General features: G+C 48.9%; 1 protein-coding gene across 6 annotated transcripts in view; it reads left to right on the forward strand.

The window, feature by feature from the left end:
- TMEM63B (transmembrane protein 63B) overlaps positions 1-26957 on the forward strand; it is a 69946-nt gene that overhangs the window by 8819 nt on the left and 34170 nt on the right. For 3 of the 6 annotated variants that reach the window (XM_006018564.3, XM_006018565.3, XM_006018566.3), the window contains exons 1-3: positions 24112-24259; positions 24767-24959; positions 25753-25832. In XM_006018564.3, coding sequence (XP_006018626.1) covers positions 24789-24959; positions 25753-25832 — 251 coding nt within the window. In that variant the 5' untranslated portion in view covers positions 24112-24259; positions 24767-24788. Of the gene's footprint in view, positions 1-12652; positions 12786-24111; positions 24260-24398; positions 24556-24766; positions 24960-25752; positions 25833-26957 lie in introns of those variants that run through there. The other 3 variants (XM_025197795.1, XM_025197794.1, XM_025197796.1) reach the window with 3 other exon arrangements.

The following is a 26957-nucleotide window of genomic DNA, read 5'->3' on the forward strand; positions in this document are numbered from 1 at the left end:
TGAACTGCACGCCCATTTCGGTTCCAAGTACAAAATGATCATTGCTTCTGTGTGGGTCTGATTAGGGGCTTCAGGCAATCACTAGCACCTGCCCTCATTGCCACCTGCCCACTGCCATAGGGCTTGCTACTGAAGAAAGATACCTGAGGTTGTCTCTTTTTAACATAGGACTGCCCTTGTGTATCTGTAACCAGATGATACTTTGTTTCTGAATCACTATTAGTTTGGAAACTTTGCTCTTGGCCTTGTTGCCATGGGTGACCCTACCAGGAATACAAAATTCCAGATGGCATCACTCACAAGGTCATTGGTAGCACCCAAGCCTCGCCATTGCTTCAAGGTTGTGATTTTTGGGAAGAGGTAGAAAAGAAAGTCAGAGGAAGTGTCTTTGATCCAAGACTATGAAGGCTGATTTCTTTGGAGAAGGATGGGAGCCTCATTCTCAGGAGGTCGCTACAACATGCCCCATAAGTAGGGTAACGATATGTTCTGGTTTGGCTGGGACACTCCTGGATTCCATAGGCCTTGCTCCCGCACAGTAGCAGAGGTGTCTGTCTTACCTGCCTGGCATGCCATGCCACTCCACCTCCCTGCTGTATCCTGGCCCAGGACTTTTGACCAACTGGCCAGGACTGGCCTTCAGAATCCAGGAGTGTCCTGGCCAAACCTGGACATATGGTCATCCTACCCATAAGGACAAGCCTCTATCAGGAGGGAGAAAGCTCTGGGTGACCCAAGTGGTCTTCTTTATCTCTTCTGTGAATAGGATTGATTGAAACCACATTGATATAAATCGGGGACCAATATCACCAGGTGGAAAGGTTTGATTTAAACAATTGATTTTAATCAGTTTTCCATTTGCATGCTTTATTTCAATAGTTTTAAGAGGTTATATAGTAAGATTAGGCCTCAGCATATTTGAACTTAAATTCAGATTTGGTTGTAAGCAGGTTTATTTGTTAAAAGAAAAATATGTTGTTATAACTCAAATAGAATCTGATAGATACATTTAAATGGTTTATTTTTATCAGCTCTGGTTTTGAGATGTGTCACTGGATGTGACTGGGTCCCAACATCCCAGAAGATGTATGAAACAGCTGAGATAACCACCATACAAAATTTATGGCATCAGTTCCAGGAAAACAGATAAGCATGTGCTTAAGTCCTTCCCTGTTCAGATAAATATTTTAAATGCAAACATGTTCTTAAATCCTAGCAATTTTGATTGGATGTGGTTAGCTTTAAACACTAAGGAAGGAGATGCATTTTGTAGCTTTGAGCATATACTCAGGTGGATCCAGGGAGGTATGGTGGTGCAGTCATACCTTGCCTTGCCACTGGTTCACAACTGAGCACTGTGGTCTTGGCTAACAAGACACATGTTCACTGAGCTCTCTGCCACTGCGCTCCCCCCACCCCTTCTTTTTCTGTCCTGGATCTGCTGCTGTATTTAGGGCTTTTCTCACTTTGGATGCTTTCTTGAACAATTGTATGTTAGTGTATCCCTCAAAATGAGGTTTGTGTTCAGAGCTTTAAGCTGTTTCTTAGTCATTAAATGCTTTGTTTCATAGTAATTAAATCTCTCAACATGTTGCCAGCCAGTAATGCTTTTATAGCCATGCTTCTGCTAGTAAGTGTCATGGTTCCCTTGACTTCTGTAGCAGTAACCTGGGCAGAATTACCCTATGTGCTATCCACAGCTGTAATATGCAGTCCATTGTTTTGCATAATGTGCATTGTATGTGGCTTCTGATGCAGCTTCATATCTGGCACCAGGTGAATCACATCCCTAGCACTCAGCCTCTGAAATCCCTGTGCACATACACACCAGGTACAGATCTGTTGTGATTACCAGTACATTTGCTGCCTGCAGCCAGGCCTGGCTGCTGTCTCTGCTTTGGATCCTCATGTCTAGCTTCTGAGTGACATTTGGGACTTCTTGCACCACAGATTTGCGTTGGCAGCCAGGCCACATTGTTCTATTCAGCATGTTTGGGAGGGGAAAGCAGGGGTCAATATAAGAAGTCTGTGGTGCCCTAAGAACCACCGTGCTATCCCCCCAGCAATGTGGTATCAGAAGCGAGGCATAGGAGACATTGGGTTATGGGCATGGGGTGACTTCCTCCCTAAACTCTCTCAAGATATTCATCTTTCTTGGAATGTGGCAAACATGCATAACGCTGTGCGCTAGATCAGGCATGCAGGGTAAGGGATGTGCCCCCCACCTCTCCTGATCTGTTGCACTCTCTCATTTTGGGTGCTAGATGAAGCTTGTGGGTGCCACTGTAGGGAGCCATGGGCAAAAAATGCATGTGGGTGGTCAGAATAAGCAATAGATGCGAGTCTACCACCTCCTACCCCCCACTCGGAGAGTCACTGTGACTGGCTACCTGGGAAAGTCAACACATGGACCCCCACCCTGTTCCCTGGGGCCAGCATAGTAGGTATGTAATGCTCAGAGAATCAGAGAGAAGTAGGGCAGGTGCCCCTATGAGTGTCTACTGTAGTCTCCCAATGGGAGGAGACACATTTTATGGTAATTGCGGATTGCTCTTGGACTCTCCCTATAGCTTGCTCCTATGTCCTTTTGGCTAGGGGCAAGTAAAACCAGGGGTCATCTGAACTCCAAGGCCTCCAGGTTTGAGGTTTGCATGTAGGATGCCTGCCATGGATTTGGAAGTATCTGAAGCCCCAGGCTGAAGAGTCTGGAAGAAAGGGTACTGTAGCGCTACACAGCTCCACTCAGCTGCCTGAATTCAGAACTGATTTGGTTAATTTGGCCTGGGACATGAAATTAATTTAAAAAAAAAAAAAAGAGAAGTAGGGCTGGAAGGGACTTCCAGAGGTCATCTAGTCCAACCCTCTGCCTAAGGCAGTCATCATTATCCAAACCATCCTATACAAACTCACTATCTAGCCCAGCAGTTCCCAAACACTTGACACATTGTACACCACCAAATAAAATGATACAACCTTAAGTACCACCAGCAATTTTTTCAGATCAACCTTAAGTACCACCAGCAAAGTTTTGTCATATAAAGTAATTATAATAAATCTGTTAATGTGTACCACTGACAGATTGTCTGCGTTACCACTGGTGGTACCTGTACCACAGATTGGGAACCGCTGGTCTCCCCTCTTGACAAAACAATGCAGTCAACCCTGACATACGCAAGACATAACAACCTAATCTGCCATGTGTGAAGCAGGGAGACCATAGCAGCCAATACCCTGCTGCTGCAAAGGTTGCTAAATACTCAGAAGAGATCCCAAGAAGAGAGCCACATCCCCTGCTTCAGAGGAAGGGAAACACTTCCACAGTCCATACCAGTCTGACCAAGGGGTAAAATTCCTTTCTGACCCCTGGTATGGCTATCAGTCTGACGCTGCATGGAGGGGCAAGGCCCTCTAGCCAGGAACCTCTGGGTTAAAGTCCTAGCAGGAGCACTGGCACACACCAGGTAAAATCCCTAGCCTTGGCTGCAACCAACTCATCTCTCTCCCTCTTCATGGGCATCCTTCAAAGTGCCAAGCCCAGGAGCTGATTTCTCTGTCAGTTTGATCTCTCTGTTCATCCTGCTTTTGGTTTCCTCTCCCGGCTGTTGCAGCCCCACTTACTGAGCATGAGTCTTTAGCAGAGCCAAATGAGGTTGATTCCTGGGGGTGACTTCCCTTTAGGATCAGTGACCAGGAGCAGGATGTGGTGGCTCAGAACTGCTTCTTCAAGTGAAAGGACTGGGTTTTTTTATCCACAGAATTCAGAGGAGCATTTGGAGAAGGGTTAAAACACAGTGGCCTGAATGTTTGAGTCTTTACTAGAATTAAGCACTGATAGAAATGTGCTAAAGTGGGCCCAGCCCTACCCAGATACCCAACCTCTGGATTTGAGATGGCCTGTAGGCTAACACCTTTCTTTTTGCCTTGTCCTCAAGCAGCCAGAGTTCACCTACTCGTGCCGGACACACCAGGGCTAGGGATGGGCCATCACAGAACAATCCAGTCAGTGTCCTTTAAGTGCTGAGACAGGCCCTACTGCCTGATGCCACTGTACCATTCTCCTAGGATGTGCACTAGTGACTCTGCAACCTGACAGACCTCTGCCATGGCTGTCTGCTAAAGAGAGATACACCTACAAGTCCTAAAAATAGCACAATACTTCCCACTCCATATTCGGGACACAATTTCCTGGCTACCCCTAGGGTAGGCACAGTGCAGGCAGCATCAGCACAGGGGTCTTTGTGCTGCCCTGCATGTATGCCTCAACCCCACCCCAGAAGGATCCTCTCTTGAGGGGCCAGTTGGAACGAGCCAGCCCCAAAGGGTGAAACTTCAGGAGGGCAAACTTCAGGGAGTGAAAACAAAACCATGAAAAAAAGCCCAATGAAATGAAGTATAAAGAGCCACCCATGCAGGAGGACTGGGCCGCAGAGTCCTCACAGGCTCCACAGAGAAGGCATTAATTGCCATCAGCCAGGTCATCCTGAGTTGCATCACTGCCCATTCCCTTGGTGTCATTGTGCACCAGTGTACATGCTGCCTTGCAGAAGGAGGTTGCAGTTGCATAGCTGCTTCAGCAGCTGCAGTTCCTGGGTGCTCAAAGGCAAAGATGCAAGTGGCTAGGATCCCTCAGAGGAAGTAGCTAACAGGAGGGAGCAGCCAATGTGATCTTGAGGGACTGCCTCAAAAATCTGATTTCAAATGAGAGACAGAGAGGGATACTGTACCACAATGGGAGAAATTAGGCAGCAAAGAAAATATGCAGCCTGTGAAGGCTGCCAAGGGAAAGAGGAAGGGCCAAATGCATTAATAATCCTAAATGGGCTAGGGAAAATAAGATTATAGGTAAACTAGGAGTTTTAGGCCAGACAAGGGATGGCAGAAATGCAGAGCGCCTCCTTTAAAACTTGTGTCTGAGACAACAATGAGATGCAGTTTGGAAATGCACGGTAGCATGAATGATTCAGATCAGGTAAAGGGATACCAGAGACATGGCTTTGTTTCAGCCAGACCAAACCTTACGCACCCTAGCAACTCCTCTTAAAAATCCATGGAAAGCTGAAGCCAAGCCTGCATCTTGTGGATGTTTGTAAGAAGAGGGAGAAGTTTCAGAAACTGTTGTTTGCCTGTTTATTACTATAGCAGCCCAGACAAGGGGCCCAGTGCTAGGCACTGTACAAACACAGAATGAAAAGATTGCTCTCGCCTCAAGGGGCTTGCAATCAAAGTCTTTTAGTTACTGCCTGAGAAGACCAATTCTAAACTCAGTAAGAGTATAGAAAAAATAAGAGCAAAACATTACTGGGCACCTGCAGAATAACAGAAACCTGAACAAGAAGTAGTACTGGGTGGTGGGGGGAGGGTTAGGAGGGGATTTTGTTAAAAAGTGTATCAAGTCAGAAAGCAGTCAAGTTTGTCTGATAGATTTACAGTCTGTATAGCTAGAGGGAAAGTGGCAGGTGAATGTATTTGGAGCCCAGTAAAGCATTTGATTCAGTGACTCAAGAAATCAAACCCTCCAAATTTAATGCAAATCAGCTTGGCTGTGATGCTGCTCTGCAGACTGAAAACTGCCTGACAGAGCCCCTCTCAAGGGGAATGGTGGATGGTTACCTCTTTGTCTCAGTCACAAGAAAGAGAGAAAGAAAGAGAAGACTTTTGACTTATTTGAAACTTCATTACACAAATATTAAAAACAAACGGTGAAAGTGCAAAGGTAAGTGGCTATCCCAGGGATTGAGCATGAATTACTTGTTAGCAACAAAAAAACCATGTCACCAGAGACGAAAGCATCCACCCCCATGTCCTTTCTGGGGTTACACACGTGGGACCAGCTGTCCACCTTGCAAAGGGCCCCCTCAGTGACCCAGCACAACACAAACTGGTCCACATTTTGTTGCAAGGTGCAGTGTCCAAATTAATGTGTGACATGTACCCGGACCAGAAAAAGGAAAAATAGGAGGGCATCATCAGTGCTGGTGCCTGTGCTCTGTAAGCAAGGCTTTGTAACTTTTACCATGAGGTAAACTAGGTTACATCAACCGCAAGCCACAAAAAATGTTGGCCTTTCGTAACTACACTGTGAGGAAAACCTCAAGATGGCTTGTCTCTGCCAGGCATTCATTGTCTGATAAAACTATTGCATGTTTGTTATCTCTCTGGACAAAACCCAGTGAGAAACCATGTGCCCAAAGTATGGTGGGAAAGTGTCAGGTGTGTACTGAAAAGTGCAGTTTTACGCCTGGTCTTGGTGAATGAGTAAATTGAACATTGATGTCCTTCAGGGTTATTCAGTGAGCAGGAGCTGAGACCAGCACTGAGGAAAGGGAAAAAAATAAAATCCCAAGGGACCTTGAGAAAACAGCAAGGTAGGCAGGAAATAATTGAAATTCATCATGGCAGGAAAATGAAAAGCAGCAGTGGCTGAAGGGGATGTCAGGCTGAGTGCTCATTAGATAGGGCTCTGCAATGAGATGTGGCAGAGAGAGAGACCTCTACACACAGAGCCTCTGAGGCGCTGTGCAGCTCTGGTGCCTCAGGAAGTTGTGGGATCTCCTTCCCTGGAGATTTTCAGGGAAAGGCTGGATCAGTGTCTACCCAGACTGTGTTAGTGACAGCCAGTCCTGCAGTTGTGCAGGGTGTTGCGCTCTGTGACGCTTGAAGTTTCTTTGAATCCTGCAATCTAAGCACACAGGGATATTGCATTTGGTTCTGGGCACCACACAAGAAAGCCATTGGCAGCTTGGAGGGAGTGCTGTAAAAAAAAAAAAAAGAAGAAGAACAAGAAAGACTAGTGGCCTGGAGGAACTGGACACAGCTGGGCAACCTATTTAAGAGAGGGGAGAATGAATGAAATGTTTCTAATATTTGAAGGTTGAGATTATTTCTATGGCTAATTTTTCAGTTCCCTTGTTGAGACATTACAGGAGCAAGGCTTTCCCAAAGTAGTAAGCACCCCTCCAATGAAGCTCTTCCATTTTAAAGCTTCTCAAATTGAGCACCAGGACTCTTTAATGCACTTCTCAAAATCATAGCTGTGATTCTGTGGGCACCCGGTCAGGGGGAGGGGGAGAGGATTCATTTTGTGTGGCATGGCATGGGGCACAAGAGGAATAGGATGGAATTCAGAAAGAGAGCTGTTTTTATTTTAGGCTGAATCTCGGGCAGATCTTCCTAATACTGATGCCTCCTGGGGAAGGAGAGGATTTGTTGCTGGAGTTACTTCAAGCTATACTGGCCATGGCCCAGTGCATTTCTATTCTTAGGAAGTTTTGTATTGAGTTCAGCCACTGAGAAAGTCCTCCATGTCTAACACCTATGATTGTCCATTAGTGAGAGGCTTTTCCACAGGAAGCTCTGCAGCAGTAGGGTTGAGAGCTAGAAGTTTGGAGGATCTTGCAGATTTCAGGGAGCTGTGGAGCAAGCCCTTGAATAGGGAATGAGGGCATGCTCCATATTTTCCCTGATGAAACCAGCTGTCCAAAGCATCAGTTTTGGAGGCCTGGCATCCATAGGGCCAGGTACCACCTGGGTGTGCAGTGGTCTGGCTCTTGTTATCATTTGAATATAGACTTCTACGAGGCAGTGTACTGGGAGAGGGGAGTAATAGTCTTGCTTAGCTTTGGTATAGTGCTGGGTTAGTTTCTGCCTAGGCCTGGCCACTTTCCAACTACTGCAGGCTGTTTCCCTCGGGCATAGTCTTCAGTGTGTCGTCCAGTCTTGTGTTAATTGTCCCAAGTGAATAGGGTTCCTGCTACTTCCCTTTGGAGACTTCACTTCCCCACGCTCCCTCCACCCGGTCGATTTCTCCGGCACTGAGCTGGACAAAAGTAAATGCTGGATTTGAAGCATGGTCACGGCAAAGCCATAGGTAGGGGCAGCTCCAGCCCCCCTGCTCCCCAGTCCTTTGCCTCCCTGGTGCACAGCCCAAGGGATGTTGGCTCTTTCCTCTTGCTCCTGTGTCGTGTTCAAGGCTGGTGGCTCATTTGCAAGCTCAGCCAGCCCATTGGTGAGGTTCCTCCCCAGCTGCTCACAGAGCCATACTGTTCTCCTCTGGGATCATTCTTAATGGGCAGCATCGTTCTCCAGTCCGTGGCTGTAAATCAGCCGTGCTGTACAAAGCTCCATTGAACTACATGGTGCAAGCTCCTCAGGCCCACAGTGAATGGAGTGAAAAGACTCCCCAAATACACTGAATTCTTACCATCAGCAGCTGCAGTTCTGCAGCAACACAGCAGCTCATCTCTCTCTCTGTGGCCTGAGCGGTACTCTGTTCAGCCTGCTAAAGTGGGCAGCTCTGTGAGCACACTAAAGAGGGGCAGTGAAAAGCTGGGTTGGGTTCTTGCTCTCACTGGTGTGCATGACCTTGTACAAGAGAACATGGTGAAGCTCCTCATAGATTTCATAGACATTAGGGCTGGAAGGGACCTCGGAAGATCATCGAGTCCAGCCCCCTGCCCAAAGGGCAGGAAGTCAGCTGGGTTCATAGGATCCCAGCAAGATGAGCATCCAGTTTGCTCTTGAAGGTGTTCAATGTAGGCACTTGAACCACCTCCGGTGGCAGGCTGTTCCAGACCTTGGGGGCTCGGACAGTAAAGAAATTCTTCCTTATGTCCAGCCTGAAACGGTCTTGTAGTAGTTTGTGACCATTCGACCTAGTCGTCATCCCTTGGGGTGCTCTGGTGAACAAACGTTCCCCCAGATGCTGGTGGTCACCCCTGATAAACTTATAGGGGGCCATCAGATCACCCCTGAGCCTGTGCTTTTCCAGGCTAAAGAGCCCCAGGGCTCTCAGCCTGTCATCGTAGGGTCTGCTTCCCTGACTTCTGATCATGCATGTGGCTCTTCTCTGGACTCTCTCAAGCTTCTCCACATCCTTTTTGAATTGTGGAGCCCAAAACTGGACGCAGTACTCCAGCTGTGGCCTCACTAAGGCCGAGTACAAGGGGAGAATGACATCCCGGGATTTGCTTGAGAAGCATCTATGGATGCAAGCCAGCGTTTTGGTCGCTTTACTAGCTGCAGCATCACCCTGCAGGCTCATGTTCATCTTGTGGTCAATTATGACCCCCAAGTCTCTTTCTTGCATAGTGCTAGCCAACATAGCACTGCCGAGCCTATAAGGATGCTGTGGGTTTTTCTTCCCAAGGTGGAGAACCTTGCATTTATCGGCGTTGAACACCATCAGATTCTTGTCCTCCCACTTGCTGAGCCTGTCCAGGTCAGCCTGGATCACCCGCCTGTCTTCTGGTGTGGATGCTTTTCCCCAAAGTTTGGTGTCATCAGCGAACTTGGCCAGTCCGCTTCTGACTCCAGTGTCCACATCATTAATGAAGATGTTGAACAGCATGGGTCCAAGGAAAGAGCCTTGGGGGACCCCACTAGTCACAGGACACCACGATGAGTGACTTCCATCAATTACTACCCTCTGGGTCCGACCCTGGAGCCAGTTTTCCAGCCAGTGGATCGTGGAGGACCCAAGGCGACTCCTCATAGGAGTACTACAGAACCACTTGCCTTCTGCAGCATTTTGAGGGGGCTGAATGTGCAAGAGTAGATAGGCTGGGTGCCTGCTGCTGAGCCATGCCTCGGAGGTACCTGTACTCGATTGTTTCAGGCAACTTGGAACCTCAGAAGTGGTTTTACTGCAAGGCCATCAGGGCTTATCCTATCTGCTATGCAGGATGAGCTGCCAAGAAGTATGCAGATAGGCAGAGAGGACCTGTCCCTGGAGCAACATCCCCGCTCACAAAGAGTAAGCTTGGCTGTATGATATCTACATGGGCTAGGCCTTCAATTCCCAGGAGAGTTTCAGGGCATGTCCCAATCCCCTTGTTTGTTACTGGCTCCCCAGCAGGATCAGGCTCGTGCCCCTGGATGGGGAAGGGAGATGATGGGCTTGGCAGGCTTCATAACCTCCTTTGCCTTCTTCAGTGTCTTGGCTGCAGCAGTGGCTGTGGTGGCCTCTCTCAACTAACCTCTGTGCAGTTGGGTTTAGCCTCAGGAAGGACCAGGTTGCCCAGATCAGTAGGTAAGCCTGTGAGACCACAGGGCTGCTGGATAGGGAGAGACAGAAAGAGAGTGCCATTCCTTTTGCCCTTCCTGCCTCAGCCCCCAAAGGCTGACTAATGAGTTGTGCCTGGCTTCTTGAACCCCCAGGTCATATAGATGGAAAGAAGGAGATGCTGGAGGTCCTGTTCCAGCAACACCTGAGCCATGCTTACCAAAACTCTCATATGTGCACAAGTCACCTGGCTGACAGGTCTCCAGCCAACTCTGTGACACCTGGCTCATCGATATTTAGAGCTGCTGAGCTCTACATTTTCCCTTGCCAGAGGCTTGGCAAATGAGCCCACAAGGTATGGGGAGAGAAGAGACCAGGCTGACCTAGTGAGGAGGAAGTGAGCTGTGGGAGGCGCATTGCTCCAGAAGGACCCGTCTGCTATTTTTATTGCATGCCCAAACCTGTGCTCTGCTGCAGCAGAGGTCAGCCCAGGGTAGACTGGGCTCCTCAACAAGCAGTTCATTGTCTGGTGCCCTGCAGGAGCCGTCTGGTGCCCTGCCTGGTGTAAGCCCCTGCTGCCCAGAATGTAAATGACTCGGCCGGCATCTCATTGAAGTCCTCTTCCCAGCTGCCTTTGCAACCATGTCACAGACTCCACAGTGCAAGGCCAAGGGAATCCACCCGTGTCTCTCCAGTCCCGCTCTCCCGGCACCCTTCCTTTGCTGAGATGCACAGTGCACAGGGGTTCCTGTGTGGTGGGGACAGACCTCAGAGAGGGAGGCCACACAGTCTCCCCTTTTTTCTACTGGCCAGGAAGACAACCAGCTGATCACACCACAGCACTTCCCGCAGACTTGACTATGCAGGGCAGTGACCCCTGGGAGCTCCCTTGTGCCCCACAGTTGACACAGGAAGGAGATGTGTTTTCCCCTCCTATTTACTTTGTAGGCTATCCTCTGTTAGCCACATAGAGCCTTCAAAACCTAGCCAGTGATGCCAGAGTTATTTGCTGTTCCAGGTGGGGGTGGCCTGGGTGGAGTCATGTCTGCAGTGCAGCAATAGGTATTGAGACCTGCACTGTTGGAGGTGTGCTCATTCTGGAGCGGTCTGGCTAACTGGCCTGGCTTGGAGTTTGTAATTGGCTCTGGCCCCATGATTCATTCTGTTTGTGGGCTGGTCTTGACTCTGTTTGCACTGAGGAAGGAGGAGCAGGGAGGCTAAATGCAGTCTGTAGATCGGGGTGGGCAATTATTTCCGGTGGAGGGCCGCTTGCCCAGTTTTGGCAGGCTGTCAAGGGGCCCTGGGTAGCCCCGCCCCTTGACAGGTGCCCCGCCCCCTGGTCACCATCTTGGGACCAATTTCCCAGGGCCAACATCAGTGGGCCCAAAGCAGGGCACAGGCTGGCAGGGATCTGTGGAGCTGGGCTGGGCTGCACCAGCAGGGAGAGGGGGGGAGCTGGCCCAACTCCATAGAGCCCCTGCCAGCTGGGACCCAGAGCTCCTGCCACCCTGCTCTGGGCCCTGCTGGCACTGACCCCGAAGCACCTGTGCAAGCCCCGTGCTCCCACTGGCTCCCTGCCCACTATCACTCAGTGCCCCCCAGCTCCATGGTACAGGCGGGAGGCAGCGCACAGCCCTGACCCCATGCTCGCCAGCAGGGAAGAAGCTGGTGCTGAGTGCAGGGGAAAATGGCCCCTTACCACCCCCCATGGCCGGCGCTTCCTGCTGCAGCCACTGGCAGCTCACACGGGGCTGTCCAGAGCAGGCACAAGCAGCCCCAGGCAGACTGCAAGCGGCTGCAGCATGGGGCACCGGCCACACACTGAGCGAGGGGCTGTTCTTCCCTGCTCTCAGCACCAGCTTGTAACCCGCTCCGCTGCCAGCCTGGCAGTGGGGCCAGGTTACAAGGTGATGATGAGCGTGGGGAGGAGCAGCTAAATTCCATGGCAGAGCCCTGGAGGTGAAGCCCTTGACAGGGGTTGAAACCGTGCAGCTTGAGAACAGACCTGCCTCTCTCCTTGCAGCCCCAAATGTTTATTTTTCAGCATCAAGCGTCTTGCTTGCAAAGTCCAGGGCCCCTGTGAGACTTCACATGTACCCCCTCCACTTCTGCTGAACTTACAACAGTGTGTCTGAGTTGGTTACCTGCTCTGAAACTAGCCCTGCTGCCCTGAAGTTGAGTTCAGAGGCATGCCATGTGCAGTGAACTACCTGCAACCTGTGAGACCAGCACCACCCTAAAATGTTAGTGAGTGGGGAGGAGTCCGAAGAGCACCTATTTAATAAGAGTCACAGGCCACCTTGTCTGCTCCTGGCATCCCACAGAAAAACCAGGGAGAGAGCGCGAGAGAGAGAGAGAGAGAGTGTGCATCCCAGGGCTGTGCAGTGTGCTCTGCCCTCCTAGAACAACAAGGTGCTGGAGGGCAGGGAGAGATTTGATGGCACCCGTGCAAGGAAAGTGGCTCTGCGCCTGGTGGAACCGGTCTGTTTGGGGCAGGGCCTGTGTCTGGGTTCATGGGACAGCAACTGTGTGACAGATTCATTACCTGTGTGGAACAGTTTCCAGTCCCAGCCGCCCTATGCTGCCAGGAATGTCACGTCACGCCAGGTCTGGCCACACGTCCAAAGTAGCTTGATGCTGCATTCAGAATTCAGTCAGGGGAGAAGGAGAGCTAGTTCTATCTGACTTCCTCATTCTTTTATCCTCTTCCCTCAGTAGACTGCCAGCTCTAAAAACAAAACTTCAAGCAAGGCTGGGAGCTAGAATGGACACTTCCTCTGAAACCGTATGTGTGGTTTTCTCTCCCGAGCATTTTGCTCCATGCTGTGTATATACAGGAGGTGCGTGGCCCCTTCCCCAAGAAATATATGGTCCCATGTTCTTAGGCAGTGTGGCTTGTACACCTGTAGTACATAAGTGTTTCAATGCACGTACAGGTGAGGACGAGCTCAACAAAAATCAGTGCCATGCTGCATGATCCTAGAGAGAAGAAAAGTCAGCTCCAGAGTCCTGGAGCTGAGTAGAGAAACACAATCTACTTTCCTCTTCAGCTTCTGTGATGTAAAGGATCCTAAGTCTCCTCGTCTGGAAAGCTGGTCTGTAGTTACTTTCTGCTCCATTTAAGTTTCCTCCAGGTGATTTGTACTAATCAGGGTTGATAAGAATCAACGATTCATTTTAAAGAAATTAAAATTGGTGTTTTTTTTTTATTTAAATCAGATTATTTTATTTTATTTTTTTATTTTGTTAAGATGCTTTTAAAAAATAAACCTATATAAAGATAGTTTTAAGTTAAGGTCAATGTTAGAGCTCAATGATGTCATCATGGAATTGGGATTATAACTTCTAATTATATACTATTTTAGACAATATATTCATGTAACCTTTTTAGAAAATTTTCTAATTCACAACAGGCCATGGACTATATTAGGGACCCAATCTTATGGGGTTCCCAGAGGTTCCTCTGTAGATTAGTAACGATTAAAGAAAACCACGCTACCCAATGGGACTCAGTGCTCAGTCTAGAAGATCCCATTAAACATCTCTGTGATGCTTAGTTTCAGTTCTTAAACTGTAGATTTGTCTCCAGAGATAACATCCTTTTTAACAGCAGTACATGGAGATGAGAGATAACAGACCTGATTACCTACCTATCAGCCCTGTCATCTCTTGGCAAGTTTGTGTCAGAGAGTCAAGCCCTTACCTCTCTCTAAAATTGCAAAGTTTCAAGATGTTAAATGAATAGAGGATTGTTTGGGGTGGAGTAGATCTGGGCAAGGAGGAGGAGTCTAAAGATAAATGCAAGGAGGGTGGAGCAGTAGAAACAAAAGAGAAACATTTTGAACAGACTATTGCAGAAATCTTGAGGGATACCTTTCTGAGTATAGCCTCTCCATTGATTTGAGACCTAGTGAGGGAATGGTATAGTAGAAGGGAAAACCCATCATGGCAGTGGGCTTCCCCGGCCATAAGAGACCCTGTTTGGGAATATTTTAATGAAAGTTATATCAAACAACAAGAATGCCCTTTCTGTAGAAAACAATGTTTAAATCAAGGCTTCCTGATTAGTGATTTAAATCACAATGTAAATCATAACTTAAATTGATTTGATTTAAATCAATTTAATCCTGGTGCTAATAGGTCTTCTACCAGTCCTCAAATCCTGCAGACATGCTTACTGGCTGGAATGCCTTCCAGGGAAATGTTAGCCAGTGTGCAACAAGCGTGCACACCTAAAGTGGAGAGGGGTGTGCTTTCCTGCCATCCTTTCTCATTGAGAATGAGGCAAGATGCTGTGGTGCCAGCAGGGATCATGGTCAGGTGGGGCAGGTCCTCTTTGGGCTTGTGCCTGGAGCTGCACTCCTGGGCAGACATGGACAGTTTGCTGGGGTCAAACCCCTGGGTGGACATGACTGGTTTGTTTGATTATGTGCATGGGAAGCCTGAGGCTTAGCCATTGCATTCCCAGCAACAGGCAGCTGTGGGTGGCACTGAGAGAGATGGCAAGAAGCCATCCCATCGAGCCTGCAGGCTGAAAAACACACAGCGTCTGTTTCAAGGGCACAGGAATCCTCCTGTAAGCTGTGCTCTGAGTCCCACCAGATGGGCACCATCCTCCCCCCTCCTTGTTCTAACATCTCATTCTTGAGAGTCTTCTCTCATGCCTATTTATTGGCATGGAGCGAATCTCCTGCCTGTTCCTGTGCCAAAGCTGAGCTCTTCCTGATGCATCAGTATGCACCCACTGCTCCCAGGACACCCCTGGGCAGGGGTGGGGTGGGAGGTGGGGGAGACAGGTTTAGTGAAGCCCTTGCCTTATCTGGCTTCTGTCCTAGCCATGAGGGTTGCCTGCCTTTGATCTTCCTTCCACACACTCGCTCTTCGTGGGCGCTGCTTCATAGAGAAGGTCTGAATCCACCAGCCTCCTTCAGGCTGGGAAGGAACAGGTCATAATCAGAGTAGGATCAGCTGATCTCAGGGAGAGAAATGGCAGTATTCACTAGGCACCAGTGGGGCTCAGGGACCAGTGAGGAGAGGCTGCTTTTGCTGAACTGGCTGTTTTGCACATGGGCCCTGTGAAGGGTACTGATGAGGAGGTCTGGGGAGCCTGCCCTTTTCTTGGTCTCTCCTTTCCCCACTGTCCTCTAGCAAACTCAGCTGAGGCTTAGCATCCCTTATTCAGAGAGCTCCCTGATGTTTACCTGATTTTCCCCAGCTAATGCACAGTGAGTCATAGGCTTGATCCTACCCCACCCTGACTTCAACTTCGCAAACAGATGGCATCTTGCTGAGCTAATCAGTTACTAGTAAGAGGTTTGTAGATAAAAAGAACTAGGCACACACTCCGTGGTGTCCATGTGGGGCACATGACTTCTGGGCTGGGTCCCACCTGATGTACACCCAGTAGGAGGCAGAGAGGAGGGGTCCTCTCAGTTTCCTTCCAAACTCTCCAGACCACAAAGAATGCCCTCTGGTATTGGAATTGATGCTTCCCTACTTCCACTTACATCTCTTGGTAGCTGGCACAAAACATAGCAAGGTGTGCCAGTCCAGACTATGGTCTACATTACTTTTCTTTGCCAGTCTTTCTCTCTGCTGGTATAAAGGGATTGTTCAAAAGAGGCCTCGCCTGTCCAGGTAAAATATGCCCCAGTTCATAGCATAGAATATGCTTGCATTTGCTTTAGATGACAACAGGAGGGTCCCACTCCCAGCCCTGCACCAGAATGTGAGTTTTCGAAGTACTTTCAAAACACATTGCCAGTTAATACTAATGCAAATCGGCTGCTATACCTGACAGTTCAAATAAAACAAGACATGCATCTATCTTATTCAGAAAGGTATTGAGGTAACCCTGGGAATTACAGATGGTTTAACTTGGGTAGTTCCAGTATTAAAAAGTAGTTAAAATACTTTAGTTATGGACTAACCAGTCCAGCTTCTGCAAACAAAAAATCATGCTTCCTTAATCTATTGGAATGTGATGAACGGGTCTGCAAAATAGCAGATAATGGAGAGCTAGACAGCTTAATTTATGTGGATGTTTGAAAAACCCTTGATAAAATCTCTCACAAAGGGCTATTAAGGCAACTGGTGGGGGGGCAGTGGAGGGGGAAAGTAAAGTTCTGTCATGGATCAAATACTGGCTAAGTGACCAGAAACAAAGAGTAGAAACAAATGGCCAATTTTCAGTATAGCCAAAACCAAAGACAGGTATGCTGAGGTTCTGTCCTCCAATGGAACTTATTTTAAGAGGGTTTATTAATGATCTGGGAAAGGTGATGACCAGTCAGGTGGTGAAATTTGCAAACAATACAGAATTATTTAAGTTAGTTGAGGTTGCAGGGAAGGTCTGAGTATAACACTAAACTGGGTGAATGAGCAACTTGATGGTAGGTGAAATTCAGCATGGAAAAGTGCAAGGTAAAGGCCGCAAGGAGTAATTTGCTCTTCTCAGGCACCACTGGGTTCTAAATTAACTGTAACTACTCAAGGAATGACTTGGGCAATGCTATGGACTGTTTGATGAGCAACACAATGTTCAGAAAAGCAAAGCTGTTCAAATGTGTGAGAAACAGCATAGAGGGAAATAGCAAAAATGTTATAATGCCACTCTATAAATTACAGCAGCTGTCTTATTAGAGGAACTAGGATTGTATAGCTGAGAGAGGACAAATCTGTTGGGTCATCATAAAGGTAAGTAAAATAATAGGTGGTCTGGGGAGGGCCAATGTAGTCTTTCCCATAACACAAGTACAAGGAAAATTGCAAGGCAATAAGTCGAAAACCAGTACAAGAGTATTGGCCTTAACTCCCAATGTAATTAACACATGAAACTCACTGCCACAAGAAGTCGAAGCCAAGAACTCTAGAAAGGTTCAGGAAAGGTTTTGGCATTGCTGTTCTTAATGAAGCTCTCTAGAGTTGCACTAGAGTGGATAAAAGAGAAGAGACAGGAAATGTCCTGCTTCAGGGAATACCAGCTGCTGCCTGATGTGGTTAAGGAGTAACTTACTCTATCAGTGAATTCTAGATGGGCATCTGACAGGGACTGCTATTTCTAGAGAGGATGCTAGATTAGGCAGGCGGAGGGTAAACCAGAATGGCACTTTCTATGTTCTAATTCAGGGGTGTCAAAGACACAGTCCTTGGAGATGTGTCATGTGGCCTGTAGGGCTGGAAATTTGGTGGTAGCTGCTGTGGCTTGCCCCACCACTCATCTTGCCACCATATTTTTGATCCACGGGCAGCCCTATGGGCCACATCTGAAGTGTAGCACCTTGTCACCACCTGGCTTTGGGTCAGAAATTTGATGGCCAAACGAGTAGCGTCTGTTGTGGCTCAAGGAGCCAGGCAACTAATCAGGGTGGATAAAAATTAATTATTTTTTTAAAAAGAATTAAAAAGGTTTTTTATTTAAATCAGATTTTTTAAATTTAATCATATCTTTTTATTTTTTAAGATGCTTTAAAAAAAAAACCTATATAAAGATAGTTTTAATTTAAAATATGTTGGAGCTCAAAGAGATCATTGTGCAAGAGGGATTATAACTTTTAATTATGTACTATTTGAGACAATATATTCATGTAACCTTTTTAGAAAAGTTTTCTAAATAAGTCACAACAGGCCATGGACTATATATTAGGGGCCCAATCTTATGAGGTTTCCAGAGGCTCCTCTATAGATTAGTAAAGATTAAAGAAAACCACTCTACCCAGTGGGAGTTAGTGCTCAGTCTGGAAGATCCCATTAAGCATCTCTGTGATGCTTAGTTTCAGTTCTCAAACTGTGGATATGTCTCCAGAGATAACATCCTTTTTAACAGCAGTACATAGAGGTGAGAGATAACAGACCTGATTCCCTACCCATCAGCCCTGTCATCTCTCTGCAAGTTTGTGTCAGAGAGTCAAGCCCTTACCTCTCTCTAAAAGTGAGAAGTTTCAAGATGTTAAATGAATAGAAGATTGTTTGGGGTGGAGTAGATCTGGGCAAGGAGGTGAAGTCTGGAGATAAATGCAAGGAGGGTGGGGCAGTAGAAACAAAAGAGAAACATTTTGAGAAGTCTTGAGAGAGAAGTTTCTGAGTATATAGCCTCTCCATTGATTTGAGATCTAGTGAGGAAATGGTATGGCAGATTTGAGATCTAGTGAAGGAATGGTATGGAAAATCTATCATGGCAACAGGCTTCCCAGGTCGTAAAAGAGACCACGTTTGGGAATATTTTAATGGTAGTTATATCAAACAACAAGAATGCACTTTCTGTAGAAAACAGTGATTAAATCAAGACTTCCCAGCCAGTGATTTTTAAACCATGATTTAAATCAATTTGACAGATTCTTTGCTTCCATTTTTCTGAGCAGAGACAGGGACATCCCCGCCCCAACCAGGATTCTGGATGGACCCAGGGGAGGCGTAGCCAGGCCCAGGGTCAGTGAGGACCTAGTCAGGGAACTTCTGGAGGGACTAGATGTGTTCATATCAGCAGGTACTGATGACCTCCACCCCAGAGTGCTTAGGGAACTGGCAGAGGTCATTGCAGGACCCCTGGCACAGCTTTATGAGCACTTCTGGTGCATTGGTGAGGTGCCTGATGACTGGAAAAGGGCCAGTGTGGTCTCCATTTTCAAAAAAGGGAGGAAAAAGGACCCAGGAAACTATAGGCCCATTAGTCTTACCTCGGTCCTGGGGGAGCTCTTTGAGAAAATTATCCAGGAGCACATCTGCGAGGGGCCAGCAGGGGAGGTTATGCTTAGGGGCAATCAACACGGGTTCATTAGAGGCAGGTCCTGTCAAACCAACCTGGTGGCCTTCTATGACCAGATCACAAAAGCCTTGGACGCAGGTGTCGTGGTGGATGTAGTCTTCTTGGACTTTAGGAAGACCTTCGACACTGTCTCTCACCCCATCCTCATTAAAAAATTAGGCATCTGTGGTGTCGACGCCTACACAGTCAGATGGGTGGCAAATTGGCTGGAGGGCCGCACCCAGAGAGTGGTGGTGGATGGGTCATTTTCGACCTGGAGAGATGTGGGCAGTGGGGTTCCCCGGGGCTTGGTCCTTCAGCCCGCACTGTTCAATATCTTCATCAGCGATTTGGATGAGGGGGTGAAAAGCACCTTTGTTCAAGTTCACAGATGACACGAAGATGTGAGGAGAAGTGGGCACACTAGAAGAGAGGGACAGGCTACAGCTAGATCTGGAGAGATTACAGAGGTGGGCAGATGAGAATAGGATGGGTTTCAATACGGACAAGTGCAAGGTGCTGCACCTGGGGAGGAAGAACCAGCAGCATACCTACAGGCTGGGGAACTCCCTTCTTGTCAGCACAGAGGCAGAGAAGGATCTTGGAATCACTATTGATTCCAAAATGAACATGGGCTGCCAATGTGGGGACGCGGTCAGGAAGGCTAACCGCACCTTGTCATGCATCCATAGATGCATCACGAGCAGTTCCAAGGAGGTGATCCTCCTCCTCTATGCGACATTGGTCAGGCTGCAGTTGGAGTACTGCATCCAGTTCTGGGCACCGCACTTCAGGAGGGATGTGGACAGCATTGAGAGGGTCCAGAGGAGGGCCACTCACATGATTAGGGGGCAGCCAGGCAGGCCCTATGAGGAGAGGCTATGGGACCTGAACCTGTCCAGCCTCCACAAAAGAAGGCTGAGATGGGATCTGGTGGCCGCCTATAAACTTGCCAAGGGGAACCAGCAGGCATTGGGAGAGTCCCTGTTCCCCCGAGCACTACTGGGGGTAACAAGGAACAACGGCCATAAGTTGACTGAGAGTAGATTCAGACTAGACATCAGGAGGCACTACTTCACTGTCAGGGTGGCTAGGAGCTAGAACCAACTTCCAAGGGAAGTGGTGCTTGCCCTTACCCTGGGGGGTCTCAAAAGGAGGCTAGACCGTCACCTAGCCAGGGTCATTTGACCCCAGCATCCTTTCCTGCCCATGGCAGGGGGTTGGACTAGATGATCTGCTTAGGTCCCTTCTGACCCTACCAACTGTGAAACTATGATTTAAATCAGATCCACTCTGCAATTAATGTTGCCATGGCTTGTTCTACTGCTCAGTTTCTGCCCCCACACACAACATGACATGGCCCCAAATGACCGAATGAGTTGCCACCCCTGTTCTAACTCATCTCGTGCAGGTGCTGTGGAAGAGTTCTTTTGCTTTTATTGGTCATTTATGATGTGGGGGCCACAATGGAACAGGTGCCCCAAAAGTGAAAGCCTCCATATCTCACTGCAAGATTTCTCCAGCTTTTGGAGCCTGTCTGGCTTGCAGGGTTCAGTCCCCTGCCCACACCAGTTCATTTCCCTGTAGAATTAGATAGGAACATCATCATGACCTGATATTATTAGGGATTCAAGCTAGACTCTGCACCTCCTTTTCCTGGGAGCCATGTAGGATTGTTTGGCGGACCTGTCGGCCAGTGGATCTGCCAGTATGTTTCTTAATTGCTTTTTAGCCTGACTACCAGTGCACCTTTGCAACTGCCCTGTCAGTCGCTAGCAGCTGGAGGTGCAGAGCCCAGCTTTGGGAAGCCCTGCTTGGATACCTGGAGTGGGCCTGCAGTAGGCTGGGCTGCACAGGTAACATGCCTGGGAGTCCTTGGCCTCTATCCTTGGGCACACCTGGCTGCCTGGTGCACTGAGCTAAACCCTCTGGCTCCTGATCCTTCCTGCTATCATGGCCTTTTGTTGTCCAGGCTGTAGCTAATCAGCTAAAATAGCAGCCATTCAGTCCTGCTCCCCTGGCTGAGTTAAGAGAGGCTAATTAGTGTGCAGCTGCACGTGGTACGTGGAGAGGTGGGGGGTGAGTCTCGGGGGAAACTCTTGATGTGCCCAGTCAGCACTGAGCTATAAAGAAACACAGGCTTGAGAGAAACTTTCTAGATCAAAAGCCCCATCCCCTGCTATGTCGGGCAGCCATGTCCAAGCATCCTGTTCGTCAACTGATCGAGCTCCATCATAGAATTAGTTAGGGGGAATGGGGGAACAACCATCCTGGGAAGACTGCTTCAGAGCTGTATTGCATTGGTAATGAGAAACTTCCTGCTATTTTCCTGTTTGGGCGTATTACTGGCCAGTTTGTTGTCACGTGGTCATATGCCAACCTTGTCCAACGGTGTAAATGGTTCTTGATCTGTTGGTGTATGTATGCAGATCAGTCGCTCCCAGCCTCTGTTGTGCTCTGCTAAGTGGGCCAAGTGCTTTTCAGGTATTGGTGCTGCACCATTATCAAGGCTGGTGGATCAGGTAGGCAGAACTTGTTTCTCAGACATAGCCAATGTGGATGCATCCTTTGTCTCCTTTCTGAAACTTAGCACCATGTCTGCAGGATGTGTGGCCTCTACAGCTCCTCGTGATCCCCTGCTGTTAGGCATGGGATGAATTCACGCACATGCGCACATACCACCTTTGCCTTTTTCTGCTCTCTTCTGACCAGGCACAGCTCCCATCCGCATCTGTGACCAAAGATGGACTAGCTCGGGGTGGGCAAAATGTGGCCCATGGACCAGATGTGGCCTGCCAGACCATTCTATCTGGCCCTCAGGGCCCCTAAAAATTTTAGAAAATTAATATTTATCTGCCCCTGGTGGCCTGTTATGCGGCCCTCGATGGCTTGCCAAAACTCAGTAAGTGGCCCTCCACCCGAAATAATTGCCCACCCCTGGACTAGCTGCATTGTCAGTTCTGATCCACAGACCAGCTACAGCAGACAGGCATGGCAAGCTTTCCCCAAACACTGTTCCCTGCCTTCGCTTTGCCCCAGCTGTACCTGGGAGAGACCTTTCTCTAGAGTGGAGCTGGATCCCCCCCGGCCCATTCCATCCAGCTGGATCCCCTCTGGCCCTTTCCATATGATGAGTTACTGTTGGCTGTGGTAATGTTTTGTGTGGGGAAGGAAAGAGACTAGTCTTTTGATTTGGGGTTGGGTTAAATGGCTAATCTCTGCCAATTGCTGTCCCTCTGAGGGGTTGAGGGAGGCCTGCTCACTTATTCCTGACAGCATTTTTTTCTGGTCCTCCATCCCATCTAGTTTTAAGAGTCCACTGTATTGAGGTCCCAGCCCTTCCCCTGGGTTTTCCTTGTCCCCTGCCTTCCTGGATCTTCATCAGAAAACCCATTCCTGATTCCCAGCCTCTCTCCCTGTCATCTCACTCCATCATTTCTTGGTGATCCCTGTCTCCCTGTTGTTCCTCTCTGCGTCCAGAGCTCCGCATTTCGAGCAGATTGATCCCAGTTTCCCCTTTAGTTGCTCTCTAAGGTCCCATTCCAGAACCCACTGAAAGCTCCCCAGCCCCACACACACCCATGGATGTGGGCACAAACTCCCTGTACCCCCTGGGTTGTCCATCTCCTGTTGTCAGCACCTTGCTCAGGGCTGATGGCAGTGTCCTAGGCCAGGTTTGGCAAGCTCTGCATCCAGCAGAGCCTCTGGAGCAGGCTTTTGTGTAAACAGTCCCATGGGCCCTTGGGTAATTTTGTTGTGCTGTTCAGGTGCAGGCCCCTGTGTAATTTGCTGCCCACTTTCCTTATCCCTCCTCCCTCCTGTTGCATTTCCCAGCTCTCTCCCTTGTCACTGAGTATCTGCTCGTTCATTTTTCCGGGGTGAAAAAGCTTGGTTGGCTCTTGGGCTAATAGCACCAACTTGTATTGCCATGGCTCAGCCATGCTGTCCTCCAAGCCCCCTCACCCCTCTGGCACTGGCAGGCCCTCCCTACCCCATAGTCTGGGAATTTAATTGAATGTGCTGTTTGGCTTCTCCATCTCATTAGCTGTGCTGTTCAGAAATCCCCCAGCCTTCTACTGGTCCCGTTGGATGCCCCCAGTGGGTTGCTACACCACTGTTTGTCATGGTCCTTTTGTTTACAGTCCTTCAGCCAGTTCTTAAACACGTGACTGTGTCTCAGCTGAGCCAAGAGGCATTAATTTTGCAAGCAAAAGCTCCTGGGACAGCAGCCTATCTTCCTTCCACCTAACTAGCCTCCCAACAACTGCTGTGCTGTACTGCTTTTAACTTGCTTGAGCTAGAAGGAGCAGTGTTGGCCATTCAGTAGGGGCCCTCTTTCTTGATAGTCCACAATGAGTGACCCCCACGCCCCCAGCTGTGTTAGTGAATCCTGAATGCAGGGTCCTGCTTCCTTGCATTCCTTAAAGATTAACCTTCTCTGTTAGTAAAAGATAGGGTGTTAACACCAGTTTCATGGCTGTGGTTGTACTTACCTGTGCTCCACAAGGCAGTTGTGTTTATCTGGTAGGGTTCAGCCCTTCTGGACGGTCCAAGGGATGCTTGCGTCATGTTTCACTTGCTGCTATCCTGTATTTGGCTTAGAGTTCCTGGCTGCAGTAAAACAGCATCTGTGTTTCCCCCCAGAAGTGACTAACTGGAGCAGTGTCCTCATGAGTGGAATGAACATGTGTTGGTCAGCACGGTACCTAGACTCCTGGCAGCCCTGGGCAAAGTTTAATATTGGGCCCCCCTTCACCAGAGATAATGATGATAGTAATTTTAAAATTACCATTTTGGGGCCCCCTTTCTGTCTGGGCCCCAGGCGGCTGCCCAGTTTGCCCATGCCTGTGGCCAGCCCTGGTGCTGATTTGTGAAGCCGGTGGGGGCGAGAGGGACAGCAGGAACCTGCTGCCTGCATTGATTTGTCCTCAACTGCTGCCACCTTCAGCAGCTGGTTTTTGTCTTCTCTCCCTAAAGAGACTGTGTTTATCTCTTATGGTTCATCCCTTATAGACCATCCTAATGACACTCGCTTCATGTTTTAATCACTGCTGCTGCAACTAAGCCACTAAGCATTTCCCACAGGGCTGCTTCCATCCCAGTGGAGAAATGTGTGTCTGTCTGTTTCTAAGCAGTGATGCTGTCTCCTCCTCCTAGTTGTAGCACCGTCCAAGACTCCCTTGTAAGGTTTCCAGGAGGTCTTTGGCCAATTAAATTAAGAATCCCAAGCTCTTCTCTGCCTCTTCCATAGCTGCATCATGTCTTGCCTAAAGTCTTTCTACAGCTGAACTCAGCTGCGATCGCAGTTACAGGCAGCATCAAAACTGGGGGCGGGAAATAAAAACCCAGAGGGGGATGGACTCAGCCTGCTGAGGGGCTGGAAGGGAGTGGAGCTGAGAGAACTGGGGAAGGCAAGCAGTGAGAGGGGAGAATCAGCCTAATAAATGTGAAGGTCTGCATGCAGGGAGAGGAAATTGGAGAATGTAACGCAGCAGCAGCAGTCCTGTGGCATCCAAGTGAGTTCATTTCCATTGCCATGACTTAACAGAGGTTTTTCCTGTAACCGAATGCTCAAGCAGCAGAGGGGGAAGGGAACTGAAGCAATCCAACTGCTTTAGCTGCTATAAGGAGAGGGAGTATGAGGGGGAGAGGTGCTTTCCAGGGCTGCATCGCAAGAAAACACTGGACAGGCCATGCTGCAGCTGCTCTGTCCAGCAGCTGCATGGTAGTTCCTGCAGGGCTGGAAGCTGGAATACCCCACCTCCTGCTTCAACCCTCTGGCTCTTCCTGGCTCTGCAAGGACTTCCCAAATGTGAGCACCAGCCATGCATTTAGCCTCCTCCGTCAGGGGTGGGGGCAGTAACGGGGTGCTGTGTAGTGCAAGCACCGGCTGTTCTGGAGAAACTGGAGCTGAGTGGAGGATGGTCTCCAGAGCTCCTCAGCTGCTGCCTCCTCTTGTTAACCAGGCCGTGAAGGATCCATCTGGTGTGTTTCTAACTGGGCCTTTTTTCCTGTTTCCCCAGGTAAGACGATGAAGCAGTAGAGATGCTTCCCTTCCTGTTTGCCACCTTTGGCTCGGCAGGAGCCACCTGCAAATCCTGTAACAATGGCACCCAGGATTACTGCTACAGTGCCCGCATCCGCAGTACGGTGCTGCAGGGGCTGCCCTTTGGTGGTGTGCCTACCGTTCTCGCCCTTGACTTCATGTGCTTCCTTGTAAGTCCTCGCCACCATTGTTCACGTGGGGCTAGGGTTGGGGGGGGGGAGGGGGAAGGGGAAGGATAGAGGTAGCATAGCTTTGGGGGCTAGGAACAGATACTGACAGACGGGGCTCCTGGGATGTATTCCTAGGCCTGGGAGGAGGGGAGTAGGCTAGTGACAAGGGCTTGGAGCAAATGGGGCTCAGGATATCCAAGCCCAGTTCCCATCCCAGGGTAAGGAGTGCAATCTGTTGGTTAGCACCGGGATGCTTAGGTTCCATTCTCAGCTTTGCTGCTGGCTTGCTGTGTGGTGCTGGGTAGGATATAGGCACCACAGCCATTTAGCCCTCCAGTTTCCCTGGCAGACCTGGGCAAACCAGACTTGGATTCAGGCCCTTTATGGCCCTGGACTTGTGCCAAGTGCCCTGCAGCCCCAGTTAATGGCGTGCTCAAGAGTGACCCAAATGTGGCAGCATGAAAATGGTGAGGTGAGCCATAGAGGTTGGGAATGGCTTGAAGTGAGGCTGACCACGAGGCTGAGACATGCCCTCATTGGATCCTGAATCCCCAGGGTGCTCAAACACTACTTAATTTCTCCCCCTTGGATCCTGGCTTCCCAGAGTTGTGGTGGTGTCCTGTAGCCAAAAGGGCCAAATTCCACAGGAGCAAGCCAACCCCAGTTCCTGCTGCTTCCTTTGTCCTCCCCCACTGTTCCTTCTCTGGGGCAGGTAGAGACAAATGGCAATTGAGGAAAGGTGTCACCTGCAGGAGGGGCCTGGCCTCACAGTTTTTCCTTTATATTGTTACAGGCATTGTTGTTTGTCTTTTCAATCTTGCGTAAAGTGGCATGGGACTATGGACGCCTGGCCCTGGTGACTGATGCTGACAGGTAAGGTTGAGACAGCAGGACAAAGAAGATGAGGGTAGCAAGATGATAAACCTTCTAACTGTGCACCCAGATGGCAGTGAGGACAGGGTCAAAGTGGTATTCAGGATAGTCAGGCCCCTGTAAATCCCAGAAACAAAGGAGGTCCCTGCAGCCCAGCTTGCTAGCCCTTTGCTGTTCCACCTGCAGCCCCACACAGAAGAAAGCCTGGCAGCTTTTTGGCTCTAGAGTTGCAATGCATTATTTATGGGTCCTACAGCTACAGAGTGAGCTGTGCACTGTGCCTTGCAAACTCTCCAAGGCATCCTGTGGAAGCAGAAGTGGCCAAGCGAGGGTCAGCAGACAAGAGACTAGAGAAAGGTTATGAGAAGGGGAAGGTCTGTGACCAGAACAGCTTTGCTAGTCATGCGATGGGAAGTGCCTTTGCTGACTGACATATTGCTCAGTGTACCTGGGAATCAGGCACTGAGTTTTCAAATAACTTCTTATGCAGCTTGATCACAGTATTAGGTCTGAGGAAGGAAGGAAATGCAGGCAAGTGTGGATGGCTCCAAAGTGGAGCTCTGAGTCCTATGAGTCTAGAGCATGGATGCAAGGGGGTTGTTGATGGCAGGTACAGTCACTGAAGGAAGAGCAGTATATGTCATCTTAATCTGAAAATATTTAGCTTGGCTTAAACAAAGCATGGCTGCATGGAATGACCACCTGCTGAAAGACTGAGCATGGTGCTGTGAAGACAAAGCGTGTGTGTGTGTGCGTGCGTCTGTGTACAGTGGGGAGGGCAGTGTCTATCAATCACTGCTAAGTCTGACTTTCCTTGTTGAAATGGAAGAGTAAACTGCACGTTAATGATGGAGGATGTGTCTCCTTTTACTTTACAGCCAGAGCAGGGAGCTAGATCCACAGTGAAACAGGGAAAAAGGCAGCATGACTCTGGGCAATGTTGCTTTCATTATTCTAATGAAATCCCTTGTTTAACATCCCAGCTAGCAGACAATCTCTGATGTATTCTCCCTTACACTAAAGTCACCCGCTGCTTAGTTCCTTCCTAGAGGGTCTTTATAAAGGCTTCCCTGTTTTCTCTAGGCTTCTACACCCTCTAGTAAAAGCAGGTCCCTTCCCATATGC

The sequence above is a fragment of the Alligator sinensis genome, unplaced genomic scaffold (assembly GCF_000455745.1).
Source record: "Alligator sinensis unplaced genomic scaffold, ASM45574v1 scaffold198_1, whole genome shotgun sequence".
NCBI classification, from domain to species: Eukaryota; Metazoa; Chordata; order Crocodylia; family Alligatoridae; genus Alligator; species Alligator sinensis.